Source organism: Coffea eugenioides, chromosome 11, assembly GCF_003713205.1.
Source record: "Coffea eugenioides isolate CCC68of chromosome 11, Ceug_1.0, whole genome shotgun sequence".
NCBI classification, from domain to species: domain Eukaryota; kingdom Viridiplantae; phylum Streptophyta; class Magnoliopsida; order Gentianales; family Rubiaceae; genus Coffea; species Coffea eugenioides.
Genome location: NC_040045.1, coordinates 29460041 through 29480419, shown reverse-complemented (window position 1 = coordinate 29480419; position 20379 = coordinate 29460041). Strand labels below are relative to the sequence as shown.

Below are 20379 nucleotides of genomic sequence, written 5' to 3'. Positions count from 1 at the left end.
TGGATTATTATACTCACGTGTAAAGCACATGCTATATTTACTAGTAACATTAATGGGACAAAGATGATCTAAGGAAGAAGGCAAATTAACAACTAAGTTGACCAATAATGATGGGAAAATAAGATTAAAATTGAAATTTAGATTGGTAAGACAAAATATTAAAGTTTGGACAATGTGATCAAAGTTTCATTTTGTTTCTATTCACCTTTTAATTTAGTTGACATGAAACAACTTTTGAATAGTTCAATGTTTCTTAATCTGTTTCGAAATTTTTTTGCCAACTGTTACACAAATTTTGATTATGCGGAAAGGAACTGACATAAACGCAGTCAATATTTTCTCCACTGAAGATTCAAATACATGTATGGTAATAATCTAGGGGAAGTAGAATTGGATTCCATTAGCCAATAACGAATAAAATTTGCAACTAAGTAATTTTTATATGTTACTATCGCTTTCTTGTTTCATTCTTTGTTTGTCCCTCAAATGAAAACTTTCAAGATTCTAACAAAGCCTTTCTAATTAACTAAGTCAAAATTCCATTTTTTGCTCGTTAATTAGTTGATACACAACCACAGTGACACAGTTGCCTAAGTGGGACAAACACATATCTCTAAATTCCAAAGTTACTTAATGGTCTTTCTTTAGTGCAAAAACTAACTTTAAGTGAGTCTGAGACACATTCGAAGGTGCAAAAACGTCAATGTCCGTAGCACATTCGAAGGGAGGTCAGACAAATTTGGAAGCTGTTGCAGGATCCTGTTCTTGTTTCACACTGTTATCAAGAACAGTTGCTGATGCATTGTTTAATGTGGGTGTATCTCACCCACAGAAACAAGTCAAGGTATATGACAGCTTTAGTACGTTACCAAGGGAAGCTCGTGGGGCAATTCGCCTTGACAGAATAGGGTTGCCTTCAATTCGGAAAATTAGACGTATGTAAGAGGAGTTTATGTTTTGTATATCTTTTCATTAATAAAAAAAGCTATTTTAAAAAAAAAAAGTGAGTCTGAGACAATTGTTTACACGGTAAGGGACCATTCTTCCAGTCATACACCTAATACATAGCATTAAATAGCAAAAGATAATACTACTCACACACACACAAATACATATTATATATATATATAATATATATATATAGACACACACACACACAAGCTCGTATTGTAATTGATCATTGTTTTCTCTCCTAGATAGCATACCTAATTAAAGAGAATTAATCGGACAATGGATATTTGTATTTTATGCATTTTCCATAGCTAACTCTCTAATTAATTTTACTTATAATTTCTCCCTCTTCTAACAACTTTTATCTCTTTTAATAAATTTAAATTATTCTTTGTATCCAAATATGGTGACTTTGCTTAGTGTGAATTTAATTGTTACATTAGTAAATTTATTAACTTTGGTACAAAGTAATAAATCATTCATGTAAAAATAAACTACTGCTTTTTTTGTTTGTCTTGGACTGAAATGAACATGAGTACGTGTATAATTGTATTCATAAGAAAATTTTAATAACTATTTCAAAGAATACTTGTTGTTTCTTTCTTAATGCATTATACTATTTAATGAATATTTTCACATTATGATAAATTTACGTATAAAAGTTTTCAAAAACTAATATGGTAGTTATATGTTTGAAATACAATAATTTTCTAATGTAAATATCAATAATATGTAAAAATATTGTTGATTAGTTATTTCTGTCTGTGCATCGATATGTAACTATTATAATACAAAAAGAAAATATTCCATACTAATGCATGGGCTAATTACTAATAAGAACACAATACTCTTAATGAAAAATACAAAAGGATAGACTCTGTTCAATTAAAATATTCCACTTCTCTCTCTCTTTCTTTTTCCTAAGCCATCTTCGAGTTTTCTATCATCCAATCTAACACCTTTCCAAACTTCAGAAATCAGCCACAATAGCCACAACCTGTGAAGTAGAAAAAAATAAAAAATAAGCACAATCAAATTTACAGAAAACTAATTTTTTCTTTTTTTGGTGATAGAGTAACATTTCTACATGTCCTCAACTTATATACTTTCACTGCCAGTGGAAATTGGCCATCAATCAAAGCTTAGCATCTCACTAATGTGCTCCTCGAACTAGTGTTTAAAAGGTGATTTTGGTGCGACTCTTGAGAAAAAGTGAGGCCCAAATATCCCTAACAATTGAATGGGGCACAAGTATTGTTTGACATTCGCTCTAGTGTTAGGTTTTCAACTTTGATTTTGCTAATTTTTTCTTCTCATCTTTGTTTTCTATCCTTATTATTATTTAATAATTTGGAAGGAGGATTTCATTTATATTTTCTTTAAAGGAGGGTTCCATTTATTTTCTCTTTGAGAATATATGGGTAAAAATACAAAGTAGATCATCCATATCTTTGTTACCTATAAATTTTTTTCCTTTTTGGTGATGCCAAGACATGCTTATCTTTTGCCAACATGACTCTAGATGGGAAATATACGGGTTAGAGTTTTGTATGCCTTATGACTTGCTGAAAAACAATAGTGCTTTTGTATTTTTTTTCTTAACATTATCAATTTTTTGTAGTTATTTGTAATTTATATATTCATATTATGTAATTTTTATAGTATTACTATGTTATTTATTTTTTAAAATATATTTAAAAAATCAAACTTTTTGGAGCTCACGCCCCATGCTTCTTCAAGGCGTTTGCCTTGTCCTGCCCAACGCCTCCACGTATCAAAACATTGCCTAGCCACGAGAAACGTAAACTCAATTTTTGTCCATGCTGCAGCTGCCTCATATAGAATACTTAAAAGACATCATTCTTCATAATCAGAATACAAATCCTTGGTTAGATTTAATGTCATGCCCCATTGCCTTAACCCATCTTTAGTACATATATAGGTACTTTTGTCTATGTAAAATAAATAGTAAATAAAGAAAGAATGCAGTTTTAGAATTTTGTCTTGTTAAACAAATGCTGCCTTGCTTAACCGTTGATGGGTTACTTAAATTTTATCCCCTGAAACTGAATTTGATGCAAATTGATTTTCTACAATTGGCCTAGGTAAAATAGAACGTGTGCTTTTTTTTTGCATGATGACTGGAGGGGCTAAATTCACACCCCTTTATTTTAAATTTACGTTTAGTTTGATCTATTGATTAGCGTTGACAGCTGATATCTTTTGAAATAAACTTGAAAAGGGTGCGGATTTAGGATAGAGGTATATAAAATGAGTCTCTCTCTATTTTTTATTAGGGGACTTATCAAAACTTTGCCGTGCCTTGATCATGTTAAGCTTATTGAGGTTGTTGGGTGAAAAAATTTGAGTCCGAAAATGAAAAAGTACCCTAACTGGAGAGATGTATACATATATATATATATATAGTCGGTGAGACTTCTTGAATAGGCCACACAAGTAAGGTTTGACCACATTTCAAGACAGCAAGTGGCATTCTAGTGTATATATGTATGTGTATGTGTACATATATATTTATATATATATATATAACTGCTTTGCAAGGAGGGTTTTATGATGTTTAAATTAGAATGCTTCTAACTTCTCATTCTTTTGTTTTTTAATAGAATTTTGAATTTTTTTAAAGTGTTATATATCTTTCCATGTCTTTTGAATTTAAAAAATAAGAAGTGGCTCTACTTTTATAGGAATTTGATTTGAAATTTATTAATGTGAGGTAAATAAAGAGGAAAGATCACCAAACTTACTAAAAGTAAAAAAGTAAATCAGGATATTTTACCTTTCAACTTAGTAATCCTAACTAAAAGGACAAATTGTATGGAAAACAAAAAGAAAATAATATTCATTGGTCGGGGATTAAAAAATTAGGAATGGCACCATTTGTGAACCCTAGATTACGAAATCACTAAATAAAAAACAAAGTACTACTAGCATTTCAACATGAAAATTTTTATTTGAAATCTCTATTTTTGATGAAAAATAATAATAATAATAACAACATCAATTTTACTAAAAATTAAAAAATAACAATGCAATTTAAAGAAAAGATATAGAAATTTTGACCCTAAAATATATCTATTTAATTTGTATATATTTGATCCAAATTTGACCTTAAGTAAATTTGAATAAGAGTGCAAAACTCAAACACTAAGAATAGTCTTGGATATTATTGGTTATTTTATGTATTCTTATGGTTTTCTTCATATGTAAATCTGCAATTGCTATGTCATTTTTAAATATTGTTTTTGTAATAGTTAGGGTTTTGTAAGATATTATCAATTTTTCTTTTGCATTTTTAAATGCCAGTACTTGCAATCATTGTGATCAATCTTCAGTTTTATACGCTTTTAATATTATGGGAGGTGAAGTTAAATATATTGTAAAAATGTTAAATCAAATTGCAATTTATGGGTTTCTTATTTTCTTTTGCTTCAAATTTTATCTTTTCAAATTTATTTTGAAAGTACGAATATAAGTATATTTTAAATTGTAAAACCAAACAGAAAATTATGAAATTTTTTCTTCAAATTTTAACTCTTCAATTTGGAGGTTGAATATAAATTCAACGATAATGTTTCTCCTTTGAAAATTTGAAATCATTCAATTCAAAATTGATATGCAAATTAACTAAATTTGTTGTTTTTATACTTTTGTATTGAATTTTCATATTTATATTTTACTAGCCAAATTCACTTTATAATAGTGTAACATAAACATATGTTAAGTTATATTTTGAATAAATAAAAGAGAAATAAAATAGAGAAATATTGGGTGGCAAGGATAGAAAACTAGAGGCCAACTATAGGCAAGGAAAAGGGAATAATGAGGAGTTATAGAGTGGCAAAAAGAGTTGAAAAAAAACGTGAACTACTATAAGGTTGGACGAAAAGATGAGAGAAAAAGGAAGGGAATTGCAAGGATATGACAGGGAGGGCAATACTATAGTAAGAGGTCTAAAAATTGTAGAAGACAACGAATAGCTAGTACAATTCTTAATAATTTTGAAAATTTTAAAAACACATCTTATAAAGATTTTTTTTTTAAAATATATGTTAAAGTTTATGAAGAACACCATTGTGTAAGCATTCAACAATTTTAGGATTGCAACATGGAGAAAAAAATCTCTAAAATTGAGGAAAATGTATTAACTAACATTTATATTTTTAATATTAAAAATTTTGATATATGGGTATCACATGATATATTGATAAATAGCTTTATAATTGCTCTATCGTGTAAATCATTATAAATTAAATTATTTTATTCAAATTGTTATCATATATTGACAAACAATAGGTAAACAAATTTTGGTTTCAATTTATTTAAGATATTAAAATTAAGAAATTCCATTTTGTACTTACGAAATAAACTTTTTTTAACACGTTAAGTATACACTTTTTTTATTTTTTTTTATCTTTTTCATATACTTTATCCTAAACTATAATATAGAAGTATATATTTATATATATTATTGTTTTAAATTGAAATATAAATCCCTATAATATATAAGCATATATATTAGTATTGTTTTGAATTGAAATATAAACCCATGCATAGCATGAGTTAGAATGCTAGTAAAGAGATAAGCTTTGATAGTAATTCAAGTCATACACTGAGTAAATTACTTGGACATATACTAAAAGATATAGCTAAAGATGCCCTAGTGAATCAAATCATATGATGTTTCTAACAAAAATGCTATACTAAATCACAACAATTCAGGAATTCACAAATAAAATTTCAATCGTTCTCATTGTGATAGGTGAAGTTGTATAATACATCGATGCACGTGTACAAGCTTGACGAGGGCTAGGTGAAATCTAGCCTCCAAACAAACCATACCAAAATCTGCACGATTAGTGTTCTATACATATGTATATTCGATACATATGTAACGGTTACTTCATGACCAAAATCTGCACGATTCTTTTGGAGGGTTCTGAGCTAGGTATGCTTCATCACACCAAGCTAGCTTCTCCAAAGTATATCCGGTCCAAAAAACTTTCTTTGCAACCCAAGAGTTAGAAATGAGATTTGTTTTGTCACCAAAAAAAAAAAAAATCGAATAGAATAGTTTGAGAGCAAATTGTTCATAATCAGTGAGAGTCAAAACAATTTAGAAGTCTTTGATCTTTGCTGAATCTCAAAAGAATTCACAAGCTTATCACCTTGCGACAATCATATAGGTAGTTTCTCAAACTCTAAATTCCCTTGATTTTCTATTATTCTTTGGTTCAATTCGAGTTTAGAAGTAAGAATTAGAAGGTTAGAGTTTGAACTTTGAAGACGTGTTACATTTGAATTATCTTTATTATCTTTATTATTTTATCCTCTCACCCCTTCCACATATCCTTTCAATCTAAATGTCAGCTATCAGTCACAGGATTCAAATTCTGAACTTGATAGTAATGACGACTTTGAAAGCCCTTCTCTGACCATTGGTATTAAATTTGAATTATCAAATTATATGTTGGTTCATTGCCTTGGGATTTAGGGCTCGACCATTAGGTGAATATTAATAATCGATTATGAAATTGGATGTAGAGATGAGATAACATTAATGATGTGCATACCAAAATTCACAAGTGGATGGTCAAAAACCCGGATATTTTTTTTTGTCAAAAACCCGGATATGGACATGTAACAAAGATAAAGTGCATCTCTCTCTCTCTCTCTCTCTCTCTTACACGTATTTGCTCGTTAGTCACTAATATATATCAAATTTTCCATCTTGACCACTATTGCTATTGCGGCTAATCCTAAATTGAAGTCAAACCGTACATTGCTGTCTGGGCTCAAATCTTTTTGATATAAATTTTTTAGGGGCCATATAAATTTTGGAATTGATATAGTTTTTTTTTTTTTAAGTTTTTGTAGACATAAAAGTTTCAATCTATAAATGACATTTTGTGAAAATTTTAAACCTTTTAAGGTGGGAAAACATAAATTTGGAGGACTTGCAAGCAATGGCCCCTCGTCTCTCCCCCTACCCCCCCTCCAACACAACAAAAACCCAGTTCCATCCTTGATATGAATTTTTTGAGGCTTTAATCTTTAATAGCTATATATATATATTTATTTATTTATATACATACATACATATATGTGTGTGTCTGTATATTAAAATTTAATTTCTTTTTAGAAGAGTGTGCCATGTCCTGAATAATGAAATAAAAGACTGATTACCCGATGCTTTTTTGTCGATTTTGTATGTTTTCTCCCATCTTACTACTTGAGTTAAAAGTCAACTAAAACTAAAATGAAAAGAGTAAATTTTATATACACCATCATTGTGTACACTATTACAATTGGATGGATGACATATGAACAAATTTTGTATTTCAAATTCAAATTTTGCACATATGTCATAAATCTAATGGTAATAGTGTATACATTGACAGTATATATAAGATTAATCCAACTAGAAAGAATAAATCTTATGTACACCGTCAGTGTATATTCTATCACAATTGAATGGATGACACATAAGCAAATTTTAAATTTCATATATAGCATCTAATGATTTTGTATGAAATATTAATTTTGTAAAACCTGTGGTTGGAAACCAATGTTCTGATTTTTATTTTTTTTTGTTAAGAATGCCAACTGAATTTCAAATGTATCAAAACAAAATTTGGCCATTGAAGTTGCAAAAACAAAAATCAAGGAAGTCATGTTGGAGTAGTAATTTTCAGGGACACTTAGGAATTACAAATTACAATTTTTTGATAAAAAAGAAATTTCATTAATAGATTGTTGAAAATCGTCCAACATGATTTGATTATCATTGCCCCAATGGCAGATGTTACAAATTAAGGTTGATGTTGCTTTGGAATGAATGAAAACTAAAAATCCTCAAGTACATAAAGAGATATACAAACAAGGTACTAATTAATTACTGTACTTGGCCCAAATTTACCATATCGCTGTTAATTTATAATTTATTCATGGAATTATATTCTGGTCAAACTGATGACTAGGTTAATCACATTAGACTCGGTTAGGAAGGTGAAAGAAATCACTTCTAATATATGAAAAATGACCGCCCAACAGACTGGCCATCCATGTCAAAAATTTAGGATGATTCTTGGGGATTTTTGCTTTACTGTCACACGGTAAAGTTACTTTGAAAGTGTAGTGTAAAACTTTTTCTAACTATAAATGCTGAAAACTTGTGGGAAAAAAAAATTTCAGACAAAGGTACAGTATGAATGTTTTCAAACATTTCATCCAATTTGGAACAAAAAAAAAAGGTTTACATTTGGAGATGATTCTTAAAGTTTGAAAAAGTAAAAAAAAATTCCCTAATTCTTGAAGAAGCAAAAACTAATGTTCTGTATATAAGTAAAGCTAGAAAGAATGTTTTCATTTCAATTTTTCTTCTTTTAACTGAAAAACTAGAGTATTTTAATTTCTCATTAATGTCCATGTAGGGGGTATATTTATAGGAGAACATGGTAAGTTGATAACTAAGCAAAGCATGGATGTAGCTAGGTTGAAAGTGCCCACATATATAGAGCAAGAGTAAGAAAAAAGGAGGGGGAAGATAAACACAAAGGGAGGCATTCTTCTAAAAACACTGAAAAAAATTAATCTATTCAGAAATTACCTATGGTATCCATTACCATAGTGGAATGCAGTAGTAATCTACATTCTGCAAAATCTATTGCCAATTAATTTATTGCAGCTCTTTTGCTTTTCAAAAACACTATTACCCTTTTATTCCATCAGAAATGCTCCAAGGTGAGGTAAGGTTATTGGCATATCTAAATCTTTGACTGGGAAATATTTTCTCCCTGGGGGATATAAGAATTCTCATCCCATCTGGATGCCAAACTAATTCCTCCCCCTTTTTTTTTTTCTAATGCTAATCAACATAGAAAAATAAATAAATAAATAAATATGAAAAACAACGCAAGAAATTTCCCAAAACTTGGGTCCCAAAATCTTTAATAAAATAGAAAAGCATGTCTCAAGTATTTTTTTTCTTAAGCTTAAGAAAAAAATCCTTCAGAACGTCAAACTAAAATAATTAAACTTAAAGCAAATTTTGCGTTTTAAGATAAAGAACTTCCAGACAATCAACTCTTCAAACGACAGCTGCTCTTGGAGTTGTATGAGAAGAGGCAAAAAGCTACATCCATCTTCAATGACGCTAGAGTTCCTGCCAACTAATGAAACAAAAAAGAAAAACAAAAAAAAAGTCATCATGTAACTGAAAGAGCTGAACAAGTTCAAATTTTCAGATGAAATGAAGTATCTAAAAAATCATTATTTATATGAGATGGTTCACTATGATGATAGTGCAAAAGATTGTAAAATGATACCAGTGAAACTTACAGTATTTCCATAAAGAAGCTGCAAGAAGACCAAAATCAAGCAAGGTAGTTAAATTACAACAATTTTTGAGGCTAATACTTTGTCATATGGAGGAGCAATTCTTGGTTAAACCTCTCCTCACAAAACCCTAAGTCAGCATTTTGAAGATATATTTTGTGTAGATTAATAAGTACAGAATGGCATTTATGCAGTAAGTAATAGTTTGCTCAAGGAAAATAGAGAATATCTCAATAAGCTAAAAGGCTAAGCAAAATGAATATAGAGAAGAGCATGATATTTAGCAGAAACGCATTCACTTGTCTTAATCCATAACATAATAATAAGAGTCCCAAAAATTTTTTAAAGAATATGTAATAATTGGTTGTCAAAAAAGACTTTAGAATTAAAGTAAGAAAAAAATGAAAAATGATGGAAAGTTTAAAAAGCAAAAAAATGGGGATTGAACCCCCTTGGGTAAAAGTTTGAAACTTGGAAACTTTTTATTTGTAATTTCAACAACGATGCAACCAAGATTAACATGAGGATATGATATGTGAATACTGCTTCGATTAGAAAAATGGACAACCCAATTATTCTAGCAGAGACTCAATATTTGGGGGCCTATCATTCTTATGTAGGGTACTGGCCTATTCCAAACTAACCTTTAATATCTAAAATGAAAAATGCCAAGGTTTTCTAAATCCCAATTTCAGAGCGTGTGAATTGGCACATACAGATGAAAAGAGAAGGACGATATCTATGCTAAATTTATAACGTCGGATTGCTAATTTCTTGATTTTATTTTTACTTTGTACTTTTTCCCTAAGTATGTCAACTCGTCCTTCTAGATTATGTCAACAAAAAATGTGTCTATTGAAGGGCTGTTTCCGAATCCCCCAGGTTAACGACACTTTATTAAGTATCTATACACAATTAATGCCACCTCGACTGGCACCAAGAGCAAAAACAACATAAACATTTGTTGCTTTAAGCAAGACAAGGAGAGAATACTAGTAAAAACTGTAAATTAGTGCGCAATAAAGCAAAATCGGTTTCAAATGTTATACATCCACCAAACATGACGAAATGACAAATATAGATGCATTTTGTGTTTGTAGATGTGTGTTGTATGGTTTATATATATATATATATATATATATATATATACATATATACACACACATGCCTATTAGACCAAAATAGTTCTGTTTGACCTTGTATAAACCAAAAAGATTTATCTTGCAATAGGATTTCATGACACAAGATTCAAAAATCTTGTGGAATGCTTGTAGCCTGAAAACATTCAAGTGGCACCCAAAGTATATATCCCAAAGTAAAGGACACTATAAATTGTTCCCAGAGAGAGAGAGAGAAGTTTTATTGCAATGATAAAAGAGGCAGGAAAATAAACAACATTTAAACCACAATATCCCTGAGAAGTGCCACTGAATCCCAATTTCTAAGTAATTGAGGACAACTTTTTCCCAAGTAAGAAAACCATATAACATTCTCAAACACTAATGTTTTCTCAGTAATTCACACGTACCTGTAGTTTTTGCCACCATTTTCTAACTTCAACGAAAATTCACCCCTCCCCCAAAAGGAGGGCTTTCGGGAGCAGTCTTTCTCTCTGAATCCAATGGCTTAATCTCCACTCCATGCTCCCTCTGCCCAAACCCTCCTCCACTCATGCTTCTCACAAGCTCTCCAGCAGGTCCAACCCCAAGAAAGTCTCTTGTTAGCCCTTGATCGGCTCCTCCAAACCTAACCCCAAGATTCTGCTGCATTTTACTAGCTTGTTCCAGGTTGGAGAAACTTGGGCTTCTGTGTCTCAGAGATTGTTCACCAAAGTTGAGCTTAGTAGCACTATATCCATAGTCATGCTCATGTGGAGCTCCACCAAATGGTCTGAAAATGGAGGACCTCGGACCGGTAATGGAACTCATGAACTCATAGATATGGTTTCCAGTGTTGTAATCGCCAAAGATGCCTCCAAATTGAGTTGAACTAATAGGGTCTGGATCAGGTTTTGTGCCACTAGAGGACGCCCCGCTTGTGAAGGATTTTAGGAAAGCCACGGTAGAGTTGCTCGTTGTTGAGCTCAGTTGAGCAGCCTTTTGAAGCAGGGCAGTTGCTGACATATATGGGCTAATGCTATTGCTTTGAATCGAAGTGCTGTAGTGAGAAGGGATGGAGGCAGAGCTCAGGTGCTGGCGAACAAGATGATCAGAGAATAAGCTCGACCCTCCATTGCTACTTCCACTTGCATGATGATGGTGGCTGCTGTTGCATAAGTTTGAAAACAGGAAGCTCGAAGATATGTTGCTGGTGCTGTTGGGACTGTTGTTGCCTAAGTTACCAGCATTGCTGCTGCTTGGGAAAATGCTAAGGTTAAAAATACTCGACCCAGCCGAAGCGCTTGAATTGTTCTGAAGATCAGAAAATTGCATCAGGCCATGATGAAGAGTTTTGTTAGAGAAAAACTCATGTTGAGAATGATTCTCCAGATGATAATCTTCCTGATCAGATTCTGGCAAGAAGTAGCTAGAAGAAGCCATGGATTTTGACGGGCGAAGAGCCGAACCCATTGATGATCCGATTAGGTTATCAAATTGCCCAGTGACCCCAGTCCTTGCACTTCCTAGGCGTAGCATATCAGCCTTTGGCTGGTTCTGATGATCATGATCTTGCCCTGCAGACATTTGGGAACCAATTTGAGACATGTCCATGCTCATGGTGCTGCTGTTGCTACTGCTACCAAATAGTTGGCTCGCACCAATTCCCAATGGGGGTGGGTTCCTTGCACTTTCTTGAGCAAGTGCATCACAAAAAGCTCTGTGAGTGATGAAACTGTCCCGCCTGCAAAAATTATCAGGCACCAAACGATTAGTTAAGCTCCCCACAATAAAAGAAAATTGGTGTTTTGTTTTGTGCATGCTTCTTAAAATTTATCTGAACTGCGGAAGTCTTGAAAACTGAAAAGAATTCTGTGTTTTCATGTGAAATTGTTGTTGATATAGTCCTTTTCATATGTTGAAAAAACACGTCCGTTAAAAAGGGTGCCTGCACCATCTTCTGGTGCATATTTCAGTTAGATGTTTTAGTTGAATTCTTCCTGATAAAATGGTATTCTGGTCCCACATGAAGATTAATTGTTTTTCATTACTAAGATAACTCTAGAAAGTCATTTAATCGATTGGAATTGAAGTAAACAAAAATTTGACGGAAAAGGTAAAATGGTAATTTAACAAGAGACAAGAAAATTTGTCATGATGATCAAACAGTGAAAGGTAGTCTACAATTGTAGAATGACATAATGGTTGAAAATTTAGTTGGCAGAGTAACAGTGACTGAGATTTCTGAAGTAGGCCTTGTATAGAAATTTGGAAAAAGACAGGAACTATTCTAGATTGTAGGTGAAAAAGTTGCTAAAATCGAGAATGAATGCATCAACAAAAAGCTAACCATTTCTAGTATTGCCTCCAAACTGAAATCTAATAGAGGAATTGACATGAATATGAAATTAAAATTGAATTCTCAATCATAAAGGCTCCATTGCCTTGAATTGAAAGATCTCATTCGATGAAAGATCCTTTGACACAAGAATGAAACATCCAAATATACACTTGAATTAATATAAATTACTATTAAGAGGAAAATCTAGAAGGCTATGCAAAAGGGTACCTGAAAGAGTATAGAAACGGATCACATCTAGCCAACTTAGGAGAGAACAAACCTCACAACTGAGATTATTCTTTTCCGCAGAAAATGCACCCCGTGAATGAGAAAAAGAAAAAAAGGTAAAGGGTGTGGGAAAATATAGAACGGTGGTTCCAAGAAGGGTGAGGAATAGAGATAAAGATTAACTATTTTTCTCTTTGTTTCTTAGAAAAGTTTCTCAACTACTAAATAATTCACGTGCAGGCATATTTTTCCTGTTTTGTTGCCACTCAATTGCTAGCAAGCATCCAAAGAATAAAACAAACCAACACGAAAACAAACATGAAGAGAGAAACAAAATTTAATTTTGAGAGAGAGAGAGAGAGAGAGAGAGATTTACTTAATTCATTAGAATTCCTAAAAATGTAGTGGAGAAATTTGAGGAAAATTTTCATTAGGCCTTAATTAGTTAGTTTCTGGTCCAACATCGATCAGAAAATTAATGTGCAAAATGCCCAAATTTGACTAAAATTCAATGATGAAAACTCCCTAAATTTGAGATGGATCTATGTTTTTTTCACCTTGAGAAAAGAGTTCCACAGTCACATTTGTACTCCCTAGTACCACAGGTTTTTGTGTGGGCTTTCCAGTCAGAGTGAACAGCATACTTCTTTGCGCACTTGTTACACTTGTACTTCTTCTCACCATGTTTTCTTGAGTAGTGTTTCTTGATTCCTGTGAGGTCACCAAGAGCCCTTGAAGGGTGATGGTGCACGCAAGTCGGCTCGGGACACAGATACACCTTGCGCTTCACTTCTTTTGTAGTCTTCTGCTTAAGCTTCCAAGGGAGGTTATGTCCTCTTCTGTGCAGTTGAAGATTTTGTTCCCTTTGGAACCCCTTGTTGCACACCTCACATACAAACCTGTTTGTTGCCATTAGGGTGTTGGGAGATAGTGCTATGACTTCTGCTTCTGGATCTACTCATGAAAAACGCCAAACCATAAATTATTAGAAAATTCACATAAGACATTCCCAAACTAAATTTTCAAGAGTAATAAAAGGAACCCTCGTTTTTTTTTCTTTTTATTTTTTTTGGATTTATTTACAAAAGCAACTTTTGACAATTAGGGTTCCCTTTATTTAAATGTCTTTGAATAGAAACACAGAAAAAAAGGAAGGGGAGTTTTTGAAATTCTTGTAAAGGGCTTATCATGTGTGGTTAGATTAAACATTTCTTGATAAAATTGGTTCGATACTTGCTTGGGGTTCCTGGCTGGTTTCTTTTCCTCCTTTGTTGTTGGTCAGGTGGTGGTGGTGGTGCTGATGATGAAGATGGTCCTGCAGAATGGTGTTGTCTGCTTTTGATGTGATCTTCTCCATTCCTCATTGCTAGAAAAAGTGCTGATGAAGATGCCGCCATGGTTTCACTTTCTTTCTTGTTCCTCATCTCCAGCTGATGATAATAGTCTTTCATTCAATCCAAAATCTGCAAAAGTCACCAACCCCACATGCAATTCGAGCTCTTATCAGAAGCTACTTAGCTCAAGACTCAGAAACTAAATCTCTTGAGCTCTTCCTCTATATCCACATGTAATGAAAATTCAAGAGAAAAGAAAATAGAGCTGCAAAAAATCATGGAAAAGGAGAAAGAAGAAAAGGCTGTAAGAGCAAGAAACAAGAGTGCTTAACCATGGCTAACTAGCTGGCTACAACCCTTCTTGCTTCTTCCCCACTATTTATCTTCTGCTTTGATCGAGAAAATCAATTAAAAAAAGAAAAAAAAAAAGAAATGCTTATGCTAGCTAGCTAGCTTCTTAGGTTTTGTCAAATGATTTGGTGTCGTGCATAGACACAAGCACATAAGAATATAATTTATTTCCTTCCCTTGTGGCAATTTCTTCCCGTTGCTAAAAATTTTTTTTGCCAAAAAAAAGTCTTTATTATCTAAATTATTTTTAAAAATATATATATAGAAAAAGAAATTTTGTTTTGGGAGAGGGGGGGGGGGGATGCTTCTCCTACTCTTCGTGTTAGGCTTACATCCCCTAACGTGTCCATATTTGGCGTGGCATTGGCCCCATTGACCCCCTCCATGCCCCTCTCCCCAACACCCTTCTGTGTCTCTCTTGTTTCATAGTTACTTCTACTCAGTTTGAGATAAAATGCTTTCGTCACTTGCTCTCTAGCTGCCACAAAAAAAGAATTAAAATAAAATCATAATATAGACTACTAGTCAAAATTATATCTCAAATTCCTAGTATATAATACAAAATAATTTGTCTTTGTGTAAAATATATTGGCCTTAAACCATTAGACCACATGACCATTTATTTCGTGAGCAGTATTTGGGGAACTTGCTGAATAAAGATCAAGCATAGCCAACATTCGAGTATTTGACTCGAGAATGCGTACTAAGTTTGTGGTAGATGATTTGGTAAAGAAAAATCCAACAAATAGTATTGATAGATGTGTGTAATTCTATCGATGACTCAATTTTGAATTAATTGATAGGGTTTGATTTATTGTAAATATAATTAATGGGTTGAGTTTGTACTTAAATAAACATAGTATATAATAGATTAAAAAACAAAAAACAAAATTCTGCACATTTTACCACAATGCTCATGCAAAAGGACTTTCACGTAATTATTTGCATTTGAGCAACATATAATTACATTCAAAATGATCATACAATCATGCTATGCAAGACCTTTTTCCTTGTGCAATGTGATTGCTAATATTTCACTATCTATTCACAAATGCAAAACCTACAAGCAACCAAACTCACATCTAATTAGACAGCAATTGAACTTGAGGATATCACAACCATTATTGCTTTCCGACAAATACATAAGAAGTACCATACTTAACATGAAGTGAAAATTACAATTAACTGAACCCAAAAGGAGGAGGGAGTGATGGATCTGACGGTTCGGGATAGGGAAAAAATACTAAATCAGAAAGGATAAGTCCCAAAAAAAAAAATTTTAGGAGTTCTAGACACATCAATTCATATTGATTTGGGAATATGAAAACGGTAATTCAAGACAAAGAAATAGTCCTAAATCGAGAGCGAGGACGAGGACACATATATGCACCACCAAGAAATGAAAAGGTAATTTTGTAGTTAAAGACAAAAAGTTATTTTCAATCGCTACCCACAAAATGATCTAATCCAACTACTGAGGAAAAAGTACTGTGTTACACTGAAATTTAGGTACCAAATAGCGGTTAAAGTTCGAATGACATCAACCTGCACAATTCCAAGAACTGTCACACGTTCTTTATTGCTTTCTGGACAAAGAAAATTGTCTTTAGCATATATCTAAAAACTTTTTAATGTAATATGGATAACTTACTTGGAAAATTAATTGGATACCGTTCCAACCGATAATTCATTTCAACTACTACTATTCACGAGTCCTGTAAAAAGTAGGGACAATTCTTTATTATGTATACCGTGATTTTAAGAATAACCTTTATTTTTAGAGTAATTTTTATATGCACCATCATCGTTTGATGCATAACACATGAGCAAATTTTAAATCTCAAATTCAAATTGACATATGTGTCATTTATCTAATGATAATAGTATACACACTGACAGTATATATAAAATTAATTTTTATTTTTATGTAAAACAAGAAAAGTTGGTGAAAGTTCACTAGTGCAAGTTCCTATTTATGCCAATATTTATCTATATGTGTGTACTTAGAGAAAGAGAAATGGGAACTGTGTGTGCTATGCGTGTCTGAGTGTGTGCAGACTAAAGACATTTAAGGTTATTATCCAAAAAAAAAAAAGGACATTTAAGGTTTCAGTTACGGCTGATTTGTCTACACTCTCACAGAACAACGACTTTCCTTGCGGTCGCCAGGTGAGAAAGTGAGATGTGCTAAGCGTGAGACCTTGCTTGACAGCGCAACGATGTGTTGTTGCCAAGGGAGCGGGGCTGGAACATTTGTCCCCGAGCGACGTTATATTTTTACAATTTGAACTCTTATACATTTGGATTTGGGAGATGTTATATTTGGATATTGTTTACATAGACACTCGTCGTGTCAAAATGACGTGGCGTTATCTCATCTATACACTGTCAGTGTTATAATAACGTGTCATAATAACGTAACGTTATATTTGAATATTGTTTACATGAACTGTTATACATTTGTCATGTCATAATAAATTTTTCTATACACTGTTAATTTATGTATAATATTTTTTTATACTAACAGATTTAGATCATTGTCATATAATATAAAAATCAAATCATGCACATTTGATATGTATTCGTAACTGTTAATGTAAAAAATTCACTATACTGTTAGTGTATAAAAGGTTAATTCTTTAAGTATTATTGACTAATTTTGATCTATTTATTATTTAGAATGGTTGTTTCTAATAATCGTCTCTGCCCCATTTGTCCTATTGGAAAACCAAAACACTATGTGGTCTAAGTATATACATTGACTGAATTGCTTTATTTCGACAACGGCGGCTGACTAATAAGTCTCTCTTTCTTGGGATCACTACTTTCACATGTATGAAGATATTGATTCCAATAATTGCCCTTTCTAGACAAAATTTGTTATGGATTTGATCTATCTGAATTGTGTTTTGCAGAAGATGTGGATCCTATAGATAGTGTTCAATGTGAACTTCAAGTGCTACATGAGAACCTCCTCTCCCTAATTATCTAGAGATATTGTCATAATGGATGATAAAATTATGACAAATTTAAAAAAAAAAAAAAGATTATGACAAATTACGACTCTAAATAATTAATAAGTGGTTAGGATTTATGTTATACTCTCAAACACATAAATATACAACTTAAGGATGACATGGTACTACACTGTACAAAAGAAAAAGTAAACACTTGGCAAAATAATACATGCATATATCTCTTTTATGACGCTCCTTTGCTTTAAAGAATTTATGAGAGATAAAGAAAAAACAAAAGGAAATAAAGAGGGGGAAAGTTTCATCTTGAATTTTAAAATTAAAATCAATAAAAACATAAAATCATCCAATTGTGGACACATGGCCGAACGGTTGTTAGGAAAATTGTTCGGACCGATTTTGTGCAAAATGTTTGTATGTATATGATATAATTTACTTTCAACAACGTATAACTATAAAACAACACTTTACGGATCCCACGCATGGTGTGAAAAACGATATACAAGATGCAATATGGACCTTATATATTTTTTTTTTTTGGCCAAATCTTGCTCATGAACCTTCGGTTACTTCCTGTGTTCCTGCCCCTCCTCCTCCAATTGTAAGTTGGAAGAAATTTACTGCAGATTTGGTAATTAATAAACTTTCCATTTACGATTAGCTTATAATTTTATTCTCTTAACATATAAAACCAAATTAGAATCGTTTGTGTCACCGTTTTGTTCTTTTCCTTGCTAAATTTCGTGCTAGCAAAGCTAGAAATTTATTTTAGTGACTTCCCTTTCTCGTGTAGCTGGTGGGAGCAACTTTCTTACTTACCATATAAAACTTCCACTAGTTTTGGTTTTTAGAAAAGGACAAACACTAATTCAAACAATAGAATCTTTCATTACTGAACGGTTACAAACAATGAGTCGGATTGCAGACCATTCACGGGTGTATGCAAAAACTTACAAATATAGACCAGACAAATGTATGTATGAATTTATCTAGTTTTTTTTTCTTTTTTTTTTTGTAAAAAGACCTTTTTTTTTTTAATCTTTCCCACCCTTAACTGTGAGACCCAGAATTCGGATTTTGAACGTAGCAATAGGAAAAATTCTAGAAGCTCTCCCTTAACTATTAGGCTAATATGTATGGTTTTATCTATATGTATACATTTAACTTTGATAGACAAGGACAAAGTTAGATGAAAGACCAATTTAATCAATGAATGGTTGGCAGCTCAAAATAATTTTCTCAGTAGCATCCAAATTTTGGTCACCGGTGAAAATGGTTTCTTAGCAAAACCAAATTTCTAAAATTATTGATCAATATGTGAGTACTTTGAGAATTGTTCATTAACTTGTATGATTCACAAAATTGACAGATTGAAGACATAAATATGTACATTATGGTGCAAATAGTACCAGGTGCAATAAGAATTACCAACCAGATTGATCAACCTTGGTCAAATTTAAAAATGCAAAGAGTTTTACTATTATTTTTTTTGTCAAGTTTCTTTAAGAAAAATGAAAAGATACTAGGTTTGTGTGATCTGAAATGGAGATGTCCATATATATAAGTCGTACAAATTCTATGTGTATATCCTAAAACTATTGTTTGGAAATTAAGTTTTCAAAACAAAGTATGAAGAGGAGCAACTGTCTATTGATTCTTCTTGGGATCGCCAAACTTCATTATATTTGGTGCATTGTAAATCATGTTAAAGTTGTACCAATAAAAACTATCATATGATTTTTAAAAGTGAAAGAAAATATTATAGTAAAAAAAAAAAAAACACAGTTTAGTGAATTGTCTAATAATATCCATATGATTTTCAAAAGAAGAAAAAGGTTAGTTTTTGTTTACAAAAATACACTTCATATCGATAGAGTTCTTTATTTCTCTATGGATCTCGTCAATATGTTGTAACAAGAGACAAAAGCACAATTACATTTGAACCATCGTGCATATCAAATTTATACAAGAATTTGGTGGAATAGTTAAAAAATTAAAGTAGGAATTCATAAAGGACTTGCTCATTATGTTTCTACTAGTGGCCCGTATTTTCACTATGTTAGTTGTGGAAATGGCTAAGTACTTACTCAGTCCGTATGACAGCCTAACAACACGAATCGATAAATCTAACTAGGCCGTAGAACCAAACCTAAGCATACCTAGCACCGCGATCCAAGATTCAAAAATACAATCTAGATATATTAGCCTTATTAGGTAACCAAAGCAACTATGTTAAATCTATTTTTAAATAAAAATAATGTAATTTTAATTCATTTTCACTCCAGACTCTATATTCTTCTTTTCTAAATAAATTTGACAAGGTTTTTCCTTAACTCCAAATTTTAAAAATCTAGATACCCTATTTTTTTACAAGTATACAAATCATTTATTAAGTGTAGAGAATATTGAATGTCGATTACATAGGGTAAGGTGATTAATTACCGGTATTACTCAAATTTCTTTATTTTTTAAACTATCACAAATGCAATATATATATATATATATATATATTTATATCTACACGACAAACATATAATAAAAAGGAGGTAAAAATAACAACAAAAAGGCTCATAGGGTTATGGGATACCTAATCACTTTTGTAAGTGAAATTATCGGTTAAATGATTGTTATTATCTTGGCTACGTTTTAGTGTAATTTCCTAATATATGTAAAACCTATTCTTATAGTGAATTAACTATACTTATACTTAATCTGTACCTACTCTCGTAATTATGAAATTAACTATA

General features: G+C 31.9%; 1 protein-coding gene across 1 annotated transcript; it reads right to left on the bottom strand.

Annotated features, from left to right (window-relative positions):
* Positions 1 to 8917: 8917 nt before the first annotated feature.
* Positions 8918 to 13920, bottom strand: LOC113754241 (protein indeterminate-domain 5, chloroplastic-like). The gene is made up of 3 exons (XM_027298614.1): positions 13530 to 13920; positions 10835 to 12147; positions 8918 to 9140 (listed from the first exon to the last, which is right to left on the bottom strand). The coding sequence occupies exons 1-2, from the start codon at positions 13883 to 13885 to the stop codon at positions 10863 to 10865; spliced, it is 1641 nt and encodes a 546-aa protein (XP_027154415.1). The 5' UTR covers positions 13886 to 13920; the 3' UTR covers positions 8918 to 9140; positions 10835 to 10862.
* Positions 13921 to 20379: the final 6459 nt, after the last annotated feature.

Bases quoted from the DNA above. Each gene is read 5' to 3' on its own strand.
- LOC113754241 (XM_027298614.1), bottom strand. From the start codon at position 13,885: ATGGCAACAAACAGGTTTGTATGTGAGGTGTGCAACAAGGGGTTCCAA. The intron at 12,148-13,529 runs GTGAAAAAAACA...TAATTTTTGCAG, and splicing joins TGTGGAACTCTTTTCTCAAG to GCGGGACAGTTTCATCACTC.